The 20,000-nt window shown below is 43.6% G+C and overlaps 1 protein-coding gene across 2 annotated transcripts in view; it reads left to right on the top strand.

Annotated features, from left to right (window-relative positions):
• exoc3l4 (exocyst complex component 3-like 4) overlaps positions 1 to 20,000 on the top strand; it is a 79,236-nt gene that overhangs the window by 4,930 nt on the left and 54,306 nt on the right. For both annotated transcript variants that reach the window (XM_076295657.1, XM_076295656.1), the window contains exon 5: positions 13,553 to 14,171. In XM_076295657.1, coding sequence (XP_076151772.1) covers positions 13,553 to 14,171 — 619 coding nt within the window. The remainder of the gene's footprint in view (positions 1 to 13,552; positions 14,172 to 20,000) is intronic.

Raw genomic sequence — 20,000 nt, 5'->3', positions numbered from 1 at the left:
AAAATTGCTGGCGAACTCTAGTCTCCTTTCCCAAATACAAAAAATAGCTGGCATAGCTAGAATGATTTATATCCTGGTTTCGGTCACGTTACAAGTCAACAACCTGATCCTCAGTGTTGGCAAGACAAAGGAGATCATTGTTGACTTCAGGAAATCTTGGCCATCAGACACCTCTGATAGCATATTTTTACTACCACATTTCTCTGGAGACTCAGTCAGGACGATGGAAAATCAGGATCCAGGCTTTTATTCTTTTCAATGAGGGGCCAGTGCCCCTCTAGGGAGATATGCATGTTTGTGTCACCCCATCATGGGTTTCACCAGTATTCTCTGACTATACAAAATCAAGTCTACCATATTTAAGTTACACACAAAGAGAAGGAGTGACCTACTATGAATATGCAATGTAAAGGTGTGGGGGGAGGGGATGTGGCTTTTTGGTGCCATCAAGTCTGGTCAGCTTCTATTGTCCTTTAATTAAAACTATTAAAAAGTTCTGCAGAGGCCTGGCCACATACTGTTTTTACAAACATTGACATTTGACACCTGGGGCCTGTACTACGAAGCGGGGTTACTGGCTTATCTGGGCAACTTCGAGAGTAACTTGATCACGTGTGGCGTAACTTCCCGATTAACCCGTACTACGAAAGGTGGATATGTTTCAACCGAGGTATAGATTATAGATTGTCCGCCGAAGGAATTCGTTATCTTTGTCAGATGATCTAGGCAGAAGTCACTAATGTCACCCGTCATAGCAATGCCCTTACGTGGACATTCATGTATTCCATCTAATCGGTGATGCTGAACATCTGAGCAAGAATACTGTATGTCCAAAAATAAATCGGACATAGGCCTAGCCTACAGTATGCTGAACATCTGAGCAAGAATAGCCTAAAATAAATCGAACATAGCCTACAGTAGGCCTATTAAATTAAAATCACCATTTTAACAAACTTGTTGAATTGAATGGCATATTACTGTACCCTGCACATAAAGGCTACACATTTCCACAGCACCATCCGACCGAATGCCTCCCTCAACCCCCTCCATAATCGGCCTTCCACTATTATTTGCGATAGCCAACTCCTCTGCTACTGTAAAACACTCTGGTGCCTTACAGTAGTGTTCAAAGACACCTTTTTCTTGTTAGCTGTAAAACAGAGGCCAAGTGAAGGCTATAAGCATACTAGGCCTACATGTTTTCATAATTAAGAAATATTAATGCAAGCTATGACTATATAAACCACTATTCTGAATAACGTGTTTGTTTTCACCTGCTGCCATGTGTGTTTGGCAATGGTGTTGCATCTGAAATGTTACACTAAATCAGTCAATGGGGGCTACTTAAACATTCAATTACTGTAATCTATATGCCCACTTCTAAATTGTGTTGCATCTGTAGGCATTTCTATGAACTCAAAATAGGCAATTTAATTATTTCAACTCATTTCATACATTCCGCAAGCTATTAATCCTCCGTAAAACATATTTGAAGAACATGTGGAAATAAAACTTTACTTTTAGGCATTTACGCCACCCGATCTGCAATACGTTGACAACAGCCTTGACTTGCTTTGTTCACTGCCGATGTATTTGATTTTTGTCATAGAGTGGTTTTTAATTCCTCATAACTTGTCATAATAATTGTGCATTCCTCATCCGTAAAATAAGGTGATCGCGTCATCATTGAAAGTGGTGATTTGCGCTGCAACCCGCCCCTTTTATGTGAACGAGCACAAACTCCAATGAGGTTAACCCCGGCTCAACAAATCAACTTCATAATCAGCGTCGTAGTACCGATTAACACCACTTAAGATAACCAGGTTTTGTCAACCCCGGTTTAACAAAGTAACCCTGGGTTACATCTGGGTAGGTTAAGCTCCCTTCGTAGTACAGGCCCCTGGTGATGGGCAAAAGGCCTCTAGACAGCCTTTCATTGAATTCAAGGATAAACAAAGGATACTCTGAATATACAGGCCAAAGACACAAGAGATACGTACACATGTATACAAAAAATCACAAATGACCATAAGAAGTACACAGTATGTACATTTAAAGAAATGAACACTTTCCCCTCTCCTCATCAATGACACTGCACTGCACACACACACACACACACCATCGGGAGTCTGCTGTCCTCATCAATGACACTGCAGGTCGTCAATAGCAACAAGTTCCTGAGGGGTGCAAATCACCGACAAACTAACCTGGTCCCTTAACACAACCTCCCTGGGCGCTTAACACAACCTCCCTGCTAACCTGGGCCCTTAACACAACCTCCCTGGCAAATCACAGACAAACTAACCTGGTCCCTTAACACAACCTCCCTGGCAAATCACCGACAAACTAACCTGGTCCCTTAACACAACCTCCCTGCTAACCTGGGCCCTTAACACAACCTCCCTGGCAAATCACCGACAAACTAACCTGGTCCCTTAACACAACCTCCCTGCTAACCTGGGCCCTTAACACAACCTCCCTGCTAACCTGGGCCCTTAACACAACCTCCCTGCTAACCTGGGCCCTTAACACAACCTCCCTGCTAACCTGGGCCCTTAACACAACCTCCCTGGCAAATCACAGACAAACTAACCTGGTCCCTTAACACAACCTCCCTGGCAAATCACCGACAAACTAACCTGGTCCCTTAACACAACCTCCCTGCTAACCTGGGCCCTTAACACAACCTCCCTGCTAACCTGGGCCCTTAACACAACCTCCCTGCTAACCTGGGCCCTTAACACAACCTCCCTGCTAACCTGGGCCCTTAACACAACCTCCCTGCTAACCTGGGCCCTTAACACAACCTCCCTGGCAAAAAAAGCACAGCAGCGCCTGCACTTCCTGCACCGGATTGCCCCCTTTGCACCCCGGACCTCCACGGGATCCTCACTGGACTGCATGCTGCTGCCTCTGATAGTGCAATATCACTATGTTACTTTATTCTTTTATCATTGCACTTTTTATACATTTAGAAACCTTTTTATATTATACCAGCACTTTATTTTCTATTTGAAAAAAAACAGCACTTTATTTAAGTCACCAAACTTTATTTTGGCAACAATGCTCTAATACAGGGATTCCCAAACTGTGGTACGCGTGCTGCCACTAGGGGGTACGGGAGATGAAGGGCTGTATTTTGCACACCAGCGCATGGCGTAAAACTCGTTTTCCACCCGCGCAAAGTTTAATTCGGTATTTTGCATGTTTATTTTTTAAACAATGCACCCAGGGGTGTGGCAATTAACAACCTAGGGAGGGGCCTGGCGCATTGTCTAAATATCGCTGTTGTACACCTGGTCAGAAGTCTATGGCGAGTTGTTTATATGTTATTTTAAGAGCGCATTGTCAACAGTCATATTGGCAGGTGCACGCACCATCCTTCTATCATTCATGAACGCACATAAGCGCACGTCCATGCAAAACATTACAAATTGCACGATTACAATGGTAAACATAATTAGAATAAAGATATTACGAAATACTGTACATCTCATGTAGTGTTGCACGGTGCACCGATACAACAAAAGTATCGCAATACCCTGACATTAAAAATGTCACAATGCCTAATTTTATTAGTATTGATACTTTTGAGAATGACCGTGTTCTTTTGAAGTAACATGCGTGTGCACAAGGCATGCTTCTAGCGCCTCCTCCCCTAACCTGTGGCTGTGCGTCTTTTCTCCTCACACACACGTAAGCGCAGCTGTCGTGCTATAAACATGGCTGCTAGTTCAAGTAACACATAATAATAGGCTAATATCAAGTTGATTTGCTCACTTGCACCTAACCTACCTAGGCTGTGGGATTTTGGTCATTTAGGCCTACTATTTGGGTTCAATGTCATTTAGAAATAGGCTAAGCAACCATCTCAAACTTTTACATCTGAAGAGAGATCCTTGCTAACTATCCCCCTAGCTCTCAGGTCACGTTTGACAATAATGCGCTAAAATCATTAATGAACATTGCAAGACACTTATCTCTTCTATGATCCCAGAAAGATTTTCTTCGACTTGTACATTTTTTTTGAACATTTATTATGACCGCCGCTAGCGAAGCTAGCGAAGCGGTCATATAGGGATTGTCAAAGTTTTTTTTTTTTTTTTTTTTTTTTTTTCCCCGTCATCTACTTCCTGAAATTTTGGTCAACGATACCTGGGGCACCGAAACACCGGGGCACATGAAATTTGGTGGGTATGTAGCCCCACTAGACTTTTACGGAAAAATTTCGTTTGGTCCCCGGGGGCCACTCCCCCTCCGCGCTGGGCCCCCCGAAACCCAAAAAATGCAGTTTTTCCTAAATAACTACCTGAACCGTGGCACCGAGGATGAAGAAATTTTTATGGTATGTTGGTCTCAAGGGCCCACATCAACTTAGCCCATAATCACTCATTTGTGATTTGCACCCCCCCGGTAAAAAATGAAAATGCAATATCATTCTGCTTTAATCGCCCCTCTCTTCAGTAAAGACGTTCAGAACTGCACCAAATTTTATGTGTATGATTAACCTGACATTCTCTGGGGGTATGCCAAGTTTCGTAGAATTTCATCCATGGGGGGGTCTAAAAAATTAAGTTATGTGTACATTTAGTGACTCTACACTCATTGGCCTGTAGATGGTGGTGCACACATATACACATGCACACACACACACAGGCACCCACATACTATCGGTATTAGAACGGCTGATACATAATTACAAATTCAGTAGGATTAAAAGAAAGCCAAAATAAATAGTCATCATCATCATCATGGCTGCATTTCCAGTATTGGCGATAAGTAGTCGTTTGTCCACTAGATGGCGCATCGTTGCAGTGAGACGTAATTTTGTTGGAAGTTAATCTAAAGTGGGTTAGAAAGACACTATGCTTCCTATAAGGACAAGACTGTAGGCTACAGTAGTTTACCGCAGAGAACGTCTAAGGGTAGGATGATTTCTGCATGAAATGTAATTCCCATTTCCTCTTGAAGCCGAAATAAATCTGAGAATGTTTATCGGACATGCTTGTTTTTTACTGCAGGTAGGCTACGTTAATCCTATCAATAGCAGAACGTAGGTAAAATAATGTTACCGTTAGCATGGTTGAGTGATGGAGGCCAATTTGATTATTGATGTATTTGTAGAAAACCATAAATGCGTTTATAGGCTACCAAGCAAATCGATAACAGCACTAATTGTATCTTTCGACTGTCATCTCATTTGCTTATGACCATAACCTAGGCTACTAACAGGAGCTAAGTGAGTTAGCCACAACACGTTCGCTACGTGATGGTTTTTTAATGGAAAATATATAGGCCTAGGCTACCTGAAAGATAACCTGTCTATGATCCCGTGATGATCTACATCTCCATTTAAACCAGATGTTTTAGAGCGCACGTTGAGATGTATTCAGGGCAGGGCTGTACCTACACATATTTGTTGCACGTGCTACAAAAATCATTCTTTGCGATGGATGATTTAATACCAACGTTACACCGGTCAGATACAGTTTTGCCTATGGCTATTCCGTGAGACTGAGGCGCTTTTTGTTTGTTCGAAGTGCGTGTTTAGGGTGTGAGAGGGGAGTCGATGTGCTTTGATTCCAGCTTGGTAGTTGTAGTCTATGCGATTAAAAAACACGTGTGTGTGAAGTATCCAAACAATGATAACGCTTTCATTATGGCTGCTTTAGCCACAGACCTTGAGTTACTGTACAGTGGGTTGGGTTCCATTTAGAAGTGTCCACTTCATTCGCCCTTTCCGTGATTCACAGCTACGTGAAATGTATTACTACTGATATGCAAAACTATTAACTTTTCGCCAAGAGGTGGCAGCTTGATACTGTAAGGTGTAAGCCATTGGTCCCAACGGATATTTTATTTGGGTCGCCAGCATAGCCTGGTGACAATTTGTGTTGTGTAATAGGCCTAGCATAGGGCCTACCTTATATAGCTTATAGTTTGTTAACAGTCACGGTTTTGTCATGCAATGTCTATGCATTTTTGCATTTAGAATAGCTCTAAAACCGGGGGGCGAACACGTCGCAGGGGGGGCGCCAGTGCGTGGATATCTCAATCGCAAAATTAAACAATATTTCTATCGGGCGCCTACCATGGACTAGGCTGGGTGAAAATCAAAAGATTGCGTCAAAAGATTGAGCTTAACCATGGACCTCATGGTTGCAAAATGCAAGGGAACATGAATCAGCATATTATTTGCACAAACAATAACGGAGAGTAGCTCTTCAACTTTGCCCGTTAAAATGTGTATGAACAGTCTCGCAACGCATTTCATGAAGGCCCTTTTGGACATGTCAGTTATTTGCACCACTGGGTAAAACGGCATTTTGTTTTAGACTACTGGTATTTAATTTGTGCATTGACAATAAAGCTGAATATAATTTGAACTAGATGACTAAACCTATGCATATGTAGAAGAAGAAACATTCACAAAAATCCATGACATGACCTCTCTTCTTGATAGCTGTTGAAAACTGCATGGAACTGACAGGGATTGTTTTAGTTTAATAATAAATAAATAAATACATTATGCTGCTACCTTCTGCTTTTCCCAAATACAATGTAGCCTACAGGTGTACCTTTCATCAGTCCAGTTGCAATGGATGGACTATGATGAACTGCCCTACTTGTGATTGTTTAGAGATTTTAAAGGTTTTATAACAATGTTACAGATTTTTTGGCCCAGAAACAAATCTATTCACCTTTGCAGCGCCAGTAGGCTACTTTGTGTGCGGAATGTGTGCAAACACACATTCCAAACAAGCATACACAAAAGTTTCAAGAGTGGGGGATGGAGTAGAAGATGGAGACAAATTCATTAATATGATTTATTTTCGCGGAATGGATGTGCAGGACTGAGCGGCGGTCATATTTTGTACCGCTACGCGGTACATCTAGTTTTATCCATACCTGTCAAAAACGGGAGATTTTTTTTCGGGGGGGGTGGGGGGGGGGGGGCATTGTTTATACCGGTGTTTGCATATTTAATACGTTTCATACACGTGTTTCAACACTGCATTTCGTTCGTTGCTTTTACCTTACCTTAGTTATGTATCCACCAGCTGCCTGCCTGCAGCCTACTTCTAACCAGCAATCGAAGAGGAGAAGCGAGAGAAACAGAGCAGGACACAGGTAACGATGGGGTGGGGGGCAGACTGGTGGAGGTGAAGGTGGAGCGCAGGGGGATAAAAGAAAGGACGAGACAGAAAAGACTGCACGAAGAAAACGAAAGTATGATGAGGCATATAGTCCTAGGCTTCACGTGGATTGGGAGACAGACTGCCCAAAGCCACAGTGCGTGGTTTGCAGTGAGGTGCTACAGTATCTATTCTAATCATTCTAATGTGGTTCTCCACACTGTTTAGCGTGAGAGCTCATAGACCAGTTGCACATTTTGATTATGTTATCATGTAGGGCGGCTAATTAAACACGATGCCTGGAATGCGTCAATAGAATGTGTTACTTTTTTATGTGTCGGATGGTGGGGGTACGCGAGCCGAGTCAGGATGTAGAAGGTGGTCCGCGGGAAAAAAAGTTTGGGAACCGCTGCTCTAATAGAGATGATGGGAAAATGATATCACTGAAGTCCTTATAAAACAGAGAATGTCTTCTCTTCCGCCTGTGAAAATAATTTTTGATGGTGACCCTCTGCATTTTAGATCTTTTATCAAAGCATTTTTGCAAGGAATTGAAACCAAAACCGACAACTTCATTATTTAGAGCAGTTCACAGCTGGTCAGCTCAAGAACTTGGTGCAGAGCTGCATGCACATCCATCGAAAAACCGCATATGCTGAAGCAAAGCAACAACTAGAATGGAACTTTGGAAACAGAGTAAAGATCACCTCTGCATTTGTTAATAAAGCACTGAATTGGTCAATCATTAAGTCAGATGATGCTTTTGCATTAAGATCCTATGCATTATTCCTAAGGAGCTGTTTTAATACCATGAATGAAGCTGGTTTTATTAATGAACTGGAAAAGCTTGTGAGCCTTCAGATTGAGAGATAAATGGAGAGTGGCAGTCTTCAACATTTTGGAGAAAAACACGATCGCAGACCAACGCTGAAGGACCTGCTAGAGTTTTTGGAAAAGCCGCATTGGATCCTGTCTTTGGAGAGGCCCAGAACCCAAAAGAACGGGTAACTGTTAAAACAACAAACCCAGTGTACAACTCTAAAGCCAACTTTGCTACTGCTGTTGTCCCTGTATCAGAACAGACTAATAATAGACCACAGCCAAGTTACTGTATAACCACTCAAAGACATGCAACACAAATCCATTGTCTTTTCTGTGACAAGCCCATTCTATTGAACTGTGTGATTCATTCAAACAGAAACCCAACAAGGAAAAAGACCAAACGTTTGTGTTTCGGCTGCCTAGAACAAGGGTAATAATATATAGGGGAATAATTCCATGGAAATGCATGGATTCCAGTTGCTGCTACTGGAAGAAACTGGAATCCATGCATTTCCACAGTATTATTTTTGGAATCTGATCCCTTTTGGATCCTGATACCTGTTCATTCTTACTCGTCGCTCGACTTATCGTGACTAAATTCAACATGGCTGCAAACGCTAAACTTCGTGAAGATACTGTCTGTATAAATCGTCTTGTAAGTAAACTACCAGTGCTTTTTCAAAGTTCTCAATGTGCGTTTGCCCTGATTCTGATACCGTGGGGGTATTAATTAAACCGTGGCGGGCCGCCATGCTGAAATAAACGTAGAGGAAACACTGTCAGACTCAACATTCAGTTTATTCCTATACTTTGTTTTTAATGCCACAAGCACTGAAAACCCAGTTTCACACAGATATGTGGTGGCAAAATAGCCTCGTGAGACCATCCTGATCTCGCGAGCTTCAGGGTTTCACTCGCAGATCAGTCTGGATACTTTCCGTTAAAGAAAATTTGGAGCAGTTCACCAAACGAACGTCCAGCGTTGGCTTTGAGGCGGGTTGAGGTGTGACGCAACGAACAACATGACGGCATCCACAGAGATGAGCATAGCTATCGCGCAAGTTTTATTCAAATTAGAAAGTATTCCTGGGTAAACTGTGAAGCTATGAGTCTCAGCCATGCAGCTGGGAGGAATGAACGACACAGACATCCTCCACGGCTGATTCCAGTTCATAATGGAGGAATATACTATCTTCAGAAGTGTAGGGCCTACCGTGAAAACTTGATGGGAATTGTCGTTGATTAGGTTCATAAATGGTAAGTTAAAACATCTTAACGTATGTCACGTTACCTAACTTAATTGTATGTTAAACGGCATTAGAAGAATACTTTGTTCATCTAATTGGTAGATTTGGCCCGTCGATAACCAACAAAGGTGGTGATAGACAGATGGTTTATCCAATCAGCTAACCAGTATGTCCGCCCCTTCCCAAAAGTTCTTCAATGAAAAGTTCCCAGATGGATATGCGGAGCAAATCCATCTGGCGGAGTCAGGTTAGTGGCAAAAGGCCTCAGAAACATCAGTGCCTTGTTTGACATCAATGTCTTGTGTGTTCTGAGTGTGTATACATCCACAAATGTCCTTCTGTGTGAAGACAAGTTTTAAAGCAGTATCGCAAGATAACTCCACAAGGCTGTCTTGTTCCCTTGAACTTGAGACAAATGGATTCTGTATCCAGCTATGTTGATGGAATCTGCCACAGAACTCGGAATCTGCCGTTCCTCTTTGTTGAGAAATTCGCACAGACTGTCAAATGACTCGTAATTGTTTTGACCGACTCTTCTGTCCCACAGCTCGAGCTTTCTGATTGTGCCCTCGATCTTACTGTGGACATGAAATGTTGTCACAGCTTTCCCATGTAGGGATAGATTGAGTCCGTTTAAGTAGCCGAATATGTCCGCCAAATATGCCAAATTGCAGAGCCACTCGAAGTCACAGAATCGGTCGGACAACTCAAACCAGGAGTCAACGAAAAATGTCCTGAGTTTGTCTCGTGGTTCAACAAGTCGAGTGAGCACCTTACCACGCGAAAGCCACCAGACTTTGGCATGCAGAAGAAGCTGTTGGTGCTCGCTCCACATCTCTGCACATCATATAGAAAACAGACGTGACTGCAGTGGACGACTTTTTATGAAATTGACCATTTTCACTGCTTCATCTAAAACGGTCTTCAACTTTGCAGGCATCATTTTTGTCGCCAATGCCTCTCTGTGTAGGCAGCAATGGACAGCTGTGGCCTGCGAAGCTACGGCTTTGACCTTTCTCACAACTCCGTTGAGTCTCCCCACCATGGCCTGAGCTCCGTCAGTGCTTATACACACTTGGTCCAGTCTATTTCATTGGAAACCACCAATTCATTCAACGTTTCAAAAATGGTTTCTGCTGTAGTATTTGCCAGTAGAGGACAAGTGAAGGAAATCCGATCTGACAATGGAACTAACTTCGTCAGCTCACACCGTGAGTTAAAACAAGCCATATCTGAATTGAATCAAAGCAAAATTCAAAACAACCTGATGCAGGACGGAATAAAATGGATGTTCAACCCCCGCATGGCGCTCATCGCAGGTGTGGGAGCACTTGGTGCAGGAGGCTAAGAGAGTATTGTGCTCTGTTGTCGAACAACAAGTCTTGGACGATGAGGCCTTGCAGACAGTCTTCTGTGAGGTAGAGGCGATCTTGAATGACCGCCCAAATCACCCCTTCTTCTGATGATCCCAATGATATTGAAGCTTTAACCCCTAATCACTTGCTCCAGCTAAAGGTCAAACCCATCTTGCCACCTGGGTTGTTCCGGAAGGAGGACCTCTACGCCAGGAGATGTTGGAGGCAAGATCAGTACATTGCAGACTTGTTCTGGAGAAGATGGGTCAAGATCAGTACATTGCAGACTTGTTCTGGAGAAGATGGGTCAAGATCAGTACATTGCAGACTTGTTCTGGAGAAGATGGGTCAAGGAATACCTGCCCATGTTGCAAGAACGGCACAAGTGAAATAAGACTCGGCGGAACTTTGCTGTTGGGGACGTGGTCCTCATCGTTGATGAATCCGCTCCGAGAAAGTCTTGGCCTGTTGGACGCATCACTGAGGCGATGGCAGATTCCCAAAAGCAGCACTGTAGCATACGCCATACAGCATATTATATATTACAGCACTGCAGCATACGCCATACAGCATATTATATATTACAGCACTATTATATATTACAGCACTGTAGCATACGCCATACAGCATATTATATATTACAGCACTGTAGCATACAGCATATTATATATTACAGCACTGCATACGCCATACAGCATATTATATATTACAGCACTGTCATACAGCATATTATATATTACAGCACTGTAGCATACGCCATACAGCATATTATATATTACAGCACTGTAGCATACGCCATACAGCATATTATATATTACATCACTGTAGCATATGCCATACAGCATATTATATATTACAGCACTGTAGCATACGCCATACAGCATATTATATATTACAGCACTGTAGCATACGCCATATCACAGCACTGTAGCATACGCCATACAGCATATTATATATTACAGCACTGTAGCATACAGCATATTATATATTACAGCACTGCATACGCCATACAGCATATTATATATTACAGCACTGCAGCATACGCCATACAGCATATTATATATTACAGCACTGTAGCATACGCCATACAGCATATTATATATTACAGCACTGTAGCATACAGCATATTATATATTACAGCACTGCATACGCCATACAGCATATTATATATTACAGCACTGCATACGCCATACAGCATATTATATATTACAGCACTGCAGCATACGCCATACAGCATATTATATATTACAGCACTGTAGCATACGCCATACAGCATATTATATATTACAGCACTGTAGCATACAGCATATTATATATTACAGCACTGCATACGCCATACAGCATATTATATATTACAGCACTGCATACGCCATACAGCATATTATATATTACAGCACTGTAGCATACGCCATACAGCATATTATATATTACATCACTGTAGCATACGCCATACAGCATATTATATATTACAGCACTGTAGCATACAACATATTATATATTACAGCACTGTAGCATACGCCATACAGCATATTATATATTACAGCACTGTAGCATACAGCATATTATATATTACAGCACTGTAGCATACGCCATACAGCACATTATATATTACAGCACTGCAGCATACAGCATATTATATATTACAGCACTGTATACGCCATACAGCGCATTATATATTACAGCACTGTAGCATACAGCATATTATATATTACAGCACTGCATACGCCATACAGCATATTATATATTACAGCACTGTAGCATACGCCATACAGCATATTATATATTACAGCACTGTATACGCCATACAGCATATTATATATTACAGCACTGTAGCATACGTCATACAGCATATTATATATTACATCACTGTAGCATACGCCATATTATATATTACAGCACTGTAGCATACGCCATACAGCATATTATATATTACAGCACTGTAGCATACGCCATACAGCATATTATATATTACAGCACTGTATACGCCATACAGCATATTATATATTACAGCACTGTAGCATACAGCATATTATACATTACAGCACTGTAGCATACGCCATACAGCATATTATATATTACAGCACTGTAGCATACAGCATATTATATATTACAGCACTGCATACGCCATACAGCATATTATATATTACAGCACTGTAGCATACATCATATTATATATTACAGCACTGTAGCATACGCCATACAGCATATTATATATTACAGCACTGTAGCATACAGCACTTGTTCCACGAGTTTGTGTCAAGACAGGAACAAATTAATTGGAAAAACCTATCAGCAAAATCTGCTTCCTGCTGGAAAGGCAACAGTAAAAGTTGGCCTTCAACAGAGTCATGTGCTTGAAACTCTGACTTGTAAAGCATGTAAACTGATAGTGACATAGACATGCTCTACATCTCATTATGCAACATGAAACTCTGACTCAGCATGTAAACTGATAGTGACATAGACATGCTCTACATCTCATTATGTAACATACACTTTTTGAACAGTTACAGTACATACATTAGGATAGCTTTGGAACTTTTGTCACTTTTTGGAACTTTTTGACTTCTATGGACTATTTAAAAAAAAAAAAGGAAAAAAACAATGTATGTGTTGACTTTATTATTTAATTTATTGTTACATTTAACTGAGTAAGTGTTTTGAACTTACTCTTAGATTTCTGCATGGCAATGGCTACTAATGTACTGTATATAATATGATAATTGCTTGTGAACAAGAATTAGGGGCTGGAATTTTGAAGCCATTTTGGTCCTTTTCCTAAGTTTGTTTATGTTCTAAATCATTTGCTATGTCTTGACAAATGTTATTTATATCTTAGCATTTTTGCCCACGGCCTTGAAGTGTTGAACGTAGAACAATTGGAAACTCTTGAAAAGGCCGCAACATACACACACACACACACATACAGTACATCCTCACCAAGAATCCACCCCTGCCTCTGTGTGTGTGTGTGTGTGTGTGTGTGTATCAGTGATGCAGATTAATAAGCTGATTGAGCTGGAGGTGTTGGAGGAGGCACACCTGAACCTGCTGTCTCTGCGGCGGGAGTTCCATCAGCAGCAGGAGGGGGCGGGGCCGGACGCCTCACCTGTGGAGCTGGCGCACCTGGAGAAGGACCTGCACCTGCTGTACGGCGCGCTGCGCACCAAGATGGCCGCCATCGTGCGTCAGTCCAGCGCGTTGCCCGCCCGCAACAAGGAGCTGCTGGTGCAGGTGGCGCGGGTGGTGCAGGAGGAGGAGCAGAGGGAGGGAGGGGCGGGGGGGCTGGGGGGGTGGAGGGACTTCTGGCGGGACGCCGTGCGGGACGGCGTGAGGGACGTGCTGCAGGCCGTGCACCTGGACACACCTGAGCGCAACACTTCCTGGTTGGCCGTGCACCTGGGGCTGCTGGGAAAAGCCATCGTGGAGAACCTGGAGAGGGTGAAGGCGGAGCTACAGGCCTCGTACCCGCCCAGTTTCCGCGTCTTCGACCACTACGTGGACGCTTGCCATCAGGTCACCGCCGAGCACCTGCAAAGGCTCATGGGAAGAGTGAGGGAGCTGAAGGACTACTACGCACTGTTGGACTTTATGACACACAGATATCACAGGTGAGACACACATACACACACACTTGGACTTTATGACACATAGATATCACAGGTGAGACACACACACACACACACACTTGGACTTTATGACACATAGATATCACAGGACTAGAGCATACCTGTCAACACTCCCGTTTTTCCCGGGTTCTCCCGTATTTCAAGGTCATCTCCCATCACCCTCCCGTTTTGTTATTTCTCCCGGAAAACTCCCGTAATTTGCATGGCCTTCAAACTTCATTTTAAAATCATTGATCCATTCATTTTTTCTATTAGTCTGACATCTCCCAGGTTGCCAGATTGTGTATGAAATACACCCTACACATACACAATCACTTACTTTCAATTTCAACCGTTTTGTCATAGGGTTAAAACCTGGCAACCCAAAACCCAAATAAGGCAGCGGGTGCTGACTGCGCAGTGTGTGTGTACATGTATATGTATACAGTATGTGTGTATGTGTGTGTGTGTACATATGCATATGTATACAGTATGTGTGTATGTGTGTGTACATGTGTATTGATACAGTATGTGTGTATGTGTGTGTGTGTACATATGCATATGTATACAGTATGTGTGTATGTGTGTGTACATGTGTATTGATACAGTATGTGTGTATGTGTGTGTACATGTGTATTGATACAGTATGTGTGTGTGTGTACATATGCATATGTATACAGTATGTGTGTATGTGTGTGTACATGTGTATTGATACAGTGTGTGTGTATGTGTGTGTACATGTGTATTGATACAGTATGTGTGTATGTGTGTGTACATGTGTATTGAGACAGTATATGTATATGTGTGTGTACATGTGTATTGATACAGTATGTGTGTATGTGTGTGTATGTGTGTGTACATGTGTATTGATACAGTATGTGTGTATGTGTGTGTGTGTACATATGCATATGTATACAGTATGTGTGTATGTGTGTGTACATGTGTATTGATACAGTGTGTGTGTATGTGTGTGTACATGTGTATTGATACAGTATGTGTGTATGTTATTATTATTATTATTACTATTATTATTACATTACATTTGGCTGACGCATTTTTAGCCAAAGCGACTAACAACATGGTAAACAGTTTAAGTTTAGAGCAATTCTCAACAATATTAGGACAATTTAAAAAAACATTAGAGTACAGTAAGAATAAGTGCATCAGTGAGTGCTGTTTTTAACAGTTACGTGTCAGTTTAAGACGGCTGGTGAGTGCTAGGATCAGCAAGACTTGTTGTAAGTGTTGCTATGAGAGGAGATGTTCTCTAAAGAGCTGGGTCTTCAGGAGTTTTTTGAAAATGGAGAGGGATGTCCCTGCCCTTGTAGGAACTGGCAGTGTGTTCCACCAGCGAGGAACAACAGATGAGAAAAGTTTTGATTGGCCTGAGCGTACCGGAGGTAGAGCTAGACGTCGTTCGTCTGAGGAGCGCAGCGGTCTGGAGGTAGCGTATGTCTGTATGAAGGCATTCAAGTAGGTGGGAGCAGAACCGGAGACTACTTTGTAGGCAAGCGTTAGAGCCTTGAATTTGATGCGGGCCGCCATAGGTAGCCAATGTAGCTGGATGAGTAGCGGGGTAACATGTGCCCTCTTGGGTTGGTTGTAGACCAGGCGCGCCGCCGCGTTCTGGATCATCTGAAGTGGTTTCACTGCGCAGGCTGGGAGACCTGTCAGGAGGGCGTTGCAGTAGTCGAGTCGTGAGATGACTATTGCCTGAACCAGAAGTTGGGTGGCATCTTGAGTTAAGTAAGTCCTGATTTTCCGTATATTGTAGAGTGCGAAACGGCATGACCGGGCGACTGAGGCAACATGATCTGAGAAGTTTAGTTGGTTGTCGAGAACAACTCCTAGATTTCTTGCAGTCCTGGTAGGTGAAACAGACAGAGAGTCAAATTTGATGTTGATGTCGTGGTGTATGGTAGGTTTAGCTGGGAGGACCAGCAGTTCAGTCTTTGAGAGGTTCAGCTGGAGGTGGTGTGCCTTCATCCATGTAGCTATGTCTGAGAGGCAATCCGAGATCCGTGCTGAAACCAAGGGGTCATCAGGTGGAAAGGACAGATAGAGCTGTGTGTCGTCTGCATAGCAGTGGTATGAGAAGCCATGCGAACGGATAATCTGTCCCAAGGAGGTGGTGTAGATAGCAAAGAGAAGGGGGCCCAGTACTGAGCCCTGGGGGACCCCTGTGGTGAGATGGTGAGGTGCTGATAGCTGACCAAGCCATGATACGTTAAACGAGCGTCCTGTGAGGTAGGATTCAAACCAGGAGAGAGCAGAACCGGAGATTCCCATGTTAGCGAGTATAGAGAGAAGGATGCGGTGATTAACCGTGTCAAAGGCAGCCGATAAGTCAAGCAGAATGAGTACTGATGACCGAGCGGTCGCCCTGGCTTCTTTTAAGGCTTCTGTTACAGACAGCAGAGCCGTTTCGGTAGAGTGGCCGCTTTTGAACCCAGACTGATTTGGATCCAGAAGGTTGTTCTGTGAAAGGAAGTCAGAGACCTGTTTGGAGACTGCTCGTTCAATGCCTTTGGATAAGAAAGGCAGGAGTGAGACAGGGCGGTAGTTCTCGACTTGAGCAGGGTTGAGAGAAGCTTTCTTAAGTAACGGTGTTACCCGGGCCGTTTTGAACGCTGTTGGAAATGTGCCGGAGGTTAGCGATGCATTAATCACGTGTGTGATAGCTGGTGCGATGGTCGGGCTGATGGACTGAAGTAGGCTCGTAGGTATAGGGTCCAGCGAGCATGTGGTAGGACGGCTGCATGTCAGGAGTCTAGATACTTCATTCTCGGAGAGAGGCGTGAATGCTGAAAAAGATGATCTAGCAGTCCCTAGAGGTTGTAGGAGTGCGGTATCTGAGTCCGATGCGTTGAGTGGGCATGTAGAGAATTGACCGCTGATTGCCGCCACTTTGTTTGTAAAAAATGAGGCGAGGGTATCTGCAGTAAGGCTGGATGGAGGAGGAGGCATCTGAGGGTTGAGTAGCGATTTGAAGGTTGAAAAAAGTTTTCGAGTGTAGCACTGTTGATTTTGTCATTGTAGAAAGCCGTCTTAGCAGCAGTGATGCTGGCTGAGAAGGAGGCCAGGAGTGTCTGGTAGTTTTTGAGGTCATCAGTTAGTTTGGATTTGTGCCATTTCCTCTCCGCGGCTCTGAGTCTGGTGCGCTGCGATCGGAGGGTATCATTTAGCCATGGATGAGAGTGTTTGGATTGAGCTGGCCTTGTGGTAAGAGGGCACAGCTCGTCTAGACACGAGCTCAGTGTGGAGCAGAGCGAGTCTGTGGCCTCATTAACCTCCAGAGAGGAGAAGGTGTTGAGTGGAGGTAGACCGGAGGCAACCACAGAGGAAAAGTGCGTTGGAGACAGGTTCCGGATGTTGCGGCGGAACGTGACCATCGGCTGAGGAGCCGGAGGCTGTTCTGTCAGGCTGACGTTGAACCGGATGAAGAAGTGGTCAGAAAGATGGAGAGGCGTCACCGTGAGGGTGTCTGTGCTGCAGTTCCGAGTGAAGATTAAGTCAAGCTCTTTGCCAGCTTTGTGTGTCGGTGGGCTTTGAACCAGTTTGAGGTCAAAGGAGTGGATCAGGGCCAGAAAGTCCGCTGAGCCTGGGGCATCTAAGTGGATGTTGATATCGCCGAGAAGAAGAAGCGGACAGTCATGCTCAGGGATGGAGGACAGCAGAGTGTCAAGTTCATCCAAAAAGTCGCCTAGTTGGCCTGGAGGGCGGTAGATGACCAGCACGTAGAGTTTTGCTGGGGCGATCACTGTGATGGCATGGAATTCGAATGAGACATATTTGTTTGAAGGCAGTAGCGGGGTGAATTTCCATTTGTTGGAGATCAGCAGGCCCGTCCCACCTCCTCGTCCAGATGGATGAGGGGTGTGGGATAGTGTAAGGTTAGTGGAGAGTGCAGCCGGGGTGGCTGTGTTCTCTGGTTTGATCCAAGTCTCAGTGAGAGCAAGGAGTTCCAACGAAAGATGGTTGGCATAGCCAGCTATGAAATCCGTTTTGTTGACTGCGGATTGACAGTTCCACAAGCCCATGGAGAAAGAGGTTTCTGTAGGTGAGGACCGTTTAAGTTGCTGTAGGTTAAGGCGATTTCTGCCCCTTTTGGCATGATGCCGTTTTCGGCGATGGCCGGTGATAACAGATATGGTGGAATGGCACATTTTTGCCTTTGTCGGCGCCTGTGCTCGGTGAACTTGCACAGGTAAACTTGCTTGTCTTGACCGCGTCCGTCTTAAACGAGGACGGCTGAAACGAGGGCTGACGCTTACGCTGACGCTTCAGCAACAGCCTCTATTGTTATGCTGACAGGAATTGCCTGCAGCTGTCCTCGTGTCTCACTAATGATGAATCAGCGTAGACCGCCCTCTGACGTTCGCACAGCTTAGATTGTTCAAAAGGGTGTTAATTACTGTCAACTGAAAGTCCGCTCGCTCACACCGACCGAAACTCGCAGTTTCAAGTAGCCTCCTCCCTCAGCTGTTTCCAAACGCCCAGAGTCCAATTGTAAACAATTGGAGAGGATTTGCCAGTAGTAGCCTATGTGTTCTTCCTTTCTCTCTCCCAACTCACTGCAGTTGTTGTCTCTATGTGTGTGTACATGTGTATTGATACAGTATGTGTGTATGTGTGTGTGTGTACATATGCATATGTATACAGTATGTGTGTATGTGTGTGTACATGTGTATTGATACAGTGTGTGTGTATGTGTGTGTACATGTGTATTGATACAGTATGTGTGTATGAGTTAGGGGTGGAACGGTACACAGAAGTCACGGTTCGGTTCATACCTCGGTTCAGACATCAATTGTTTTATTGTGAATGTGTCAGGCTGTAGGGCCTACTACCTAGTGACACAATCTCTCCCCTGAGCTAGCTGCAACAGCCTGAAGTGTGCAGATGTAAACAGTAAACAAGTACCCCACATCATCTGCAGACTCAATCTGTAACTTGTAAACAAAATAAGACAATCAGCTATAAAACTGAAAATAACCCTACAGCATCTCTTATTTATGAAAGTGCATTTTTTCAGTGTGCATAAAGTAATAATCTACTGACTGTGAAGATGTCACACTATTTTGCTTTCTTTAAAAAAAATCAAATAAAATTGCTCGTTACGTTTCATAAACGGACTAGCCTAACTAAAAGTCACATGACTTTAGCGTTCGCATGATTTGTTTATTAGCCTGGTTAGCGTTGACACTTGACACTTACAGCCAGCTCTTCATGTGAGAGCACAATACAAGTTACCCTAACATAAAGGTTATCACCACACGGTTTACACCGTTTTCCATCATCACAAAATAATTTTAAGCGTTGGCCCTATTTGGATGTGTATCTAAAGGCTGGTAAGAAATGCAGGGAGACGTTTTTTGTCTCGTTCCAGTGATTGGTAGACCTACATCTGAGTGATGGAGTCGTATGTGCATTAGCATGTTCAATGTATTTCCACTCACATACCCAACTGATGAAACAATGCCGACACAGTCTTATCCAGCACTCTCTCACCTGTACTACTGTAACTGACTGGAAAACCGAAGTTTTCCCCAAACTTGCCATCTTAGAGACCTCTCTTGTGGGTCTCCACCACTCACCATACCGTCGTTAGTGCTGCTGCTGACTCTGACTGACTCAGTCGACCGTCGACCTGACAAAAACCTGTAACCTACTGTAAGTAGGCGGACCTCGGCTACCTATGCACCAATGAGAGCTTCACAGAGCTAAAGCCGGACTACAGATTAGGTGTCCCTAATGAACTCGCGTATCGAACAGTAGTTCCGCATTGCATTAATTAATTTGCAAGTTTTATTTATTTTTATACCGTGTATT

This window comes from Alosa pseudoharengus, unplaced genomic scaffold (genome assembly GCF_046254945.1).
Source record: "Alosa pseudoharengus isolate Yale_2024_CS ecotype anadromous, Long Island Sound unplaced genomic scaffold, YU_APseudo_1.1 YU_APseudo_1.1_scf_2, whole genome shotgun sequence".
NCBI lineage: Eukaryota > Metazoa > Chordata > Actinopteri > Clupeiformes > Clupeidae > Alosa > Alosa pseudoharengus.
The sequence above is the reverse complement of the archived record's forward strand: the minus strand, read 5'-3'. Positions and strand labels throughout refer to the sequence as shown.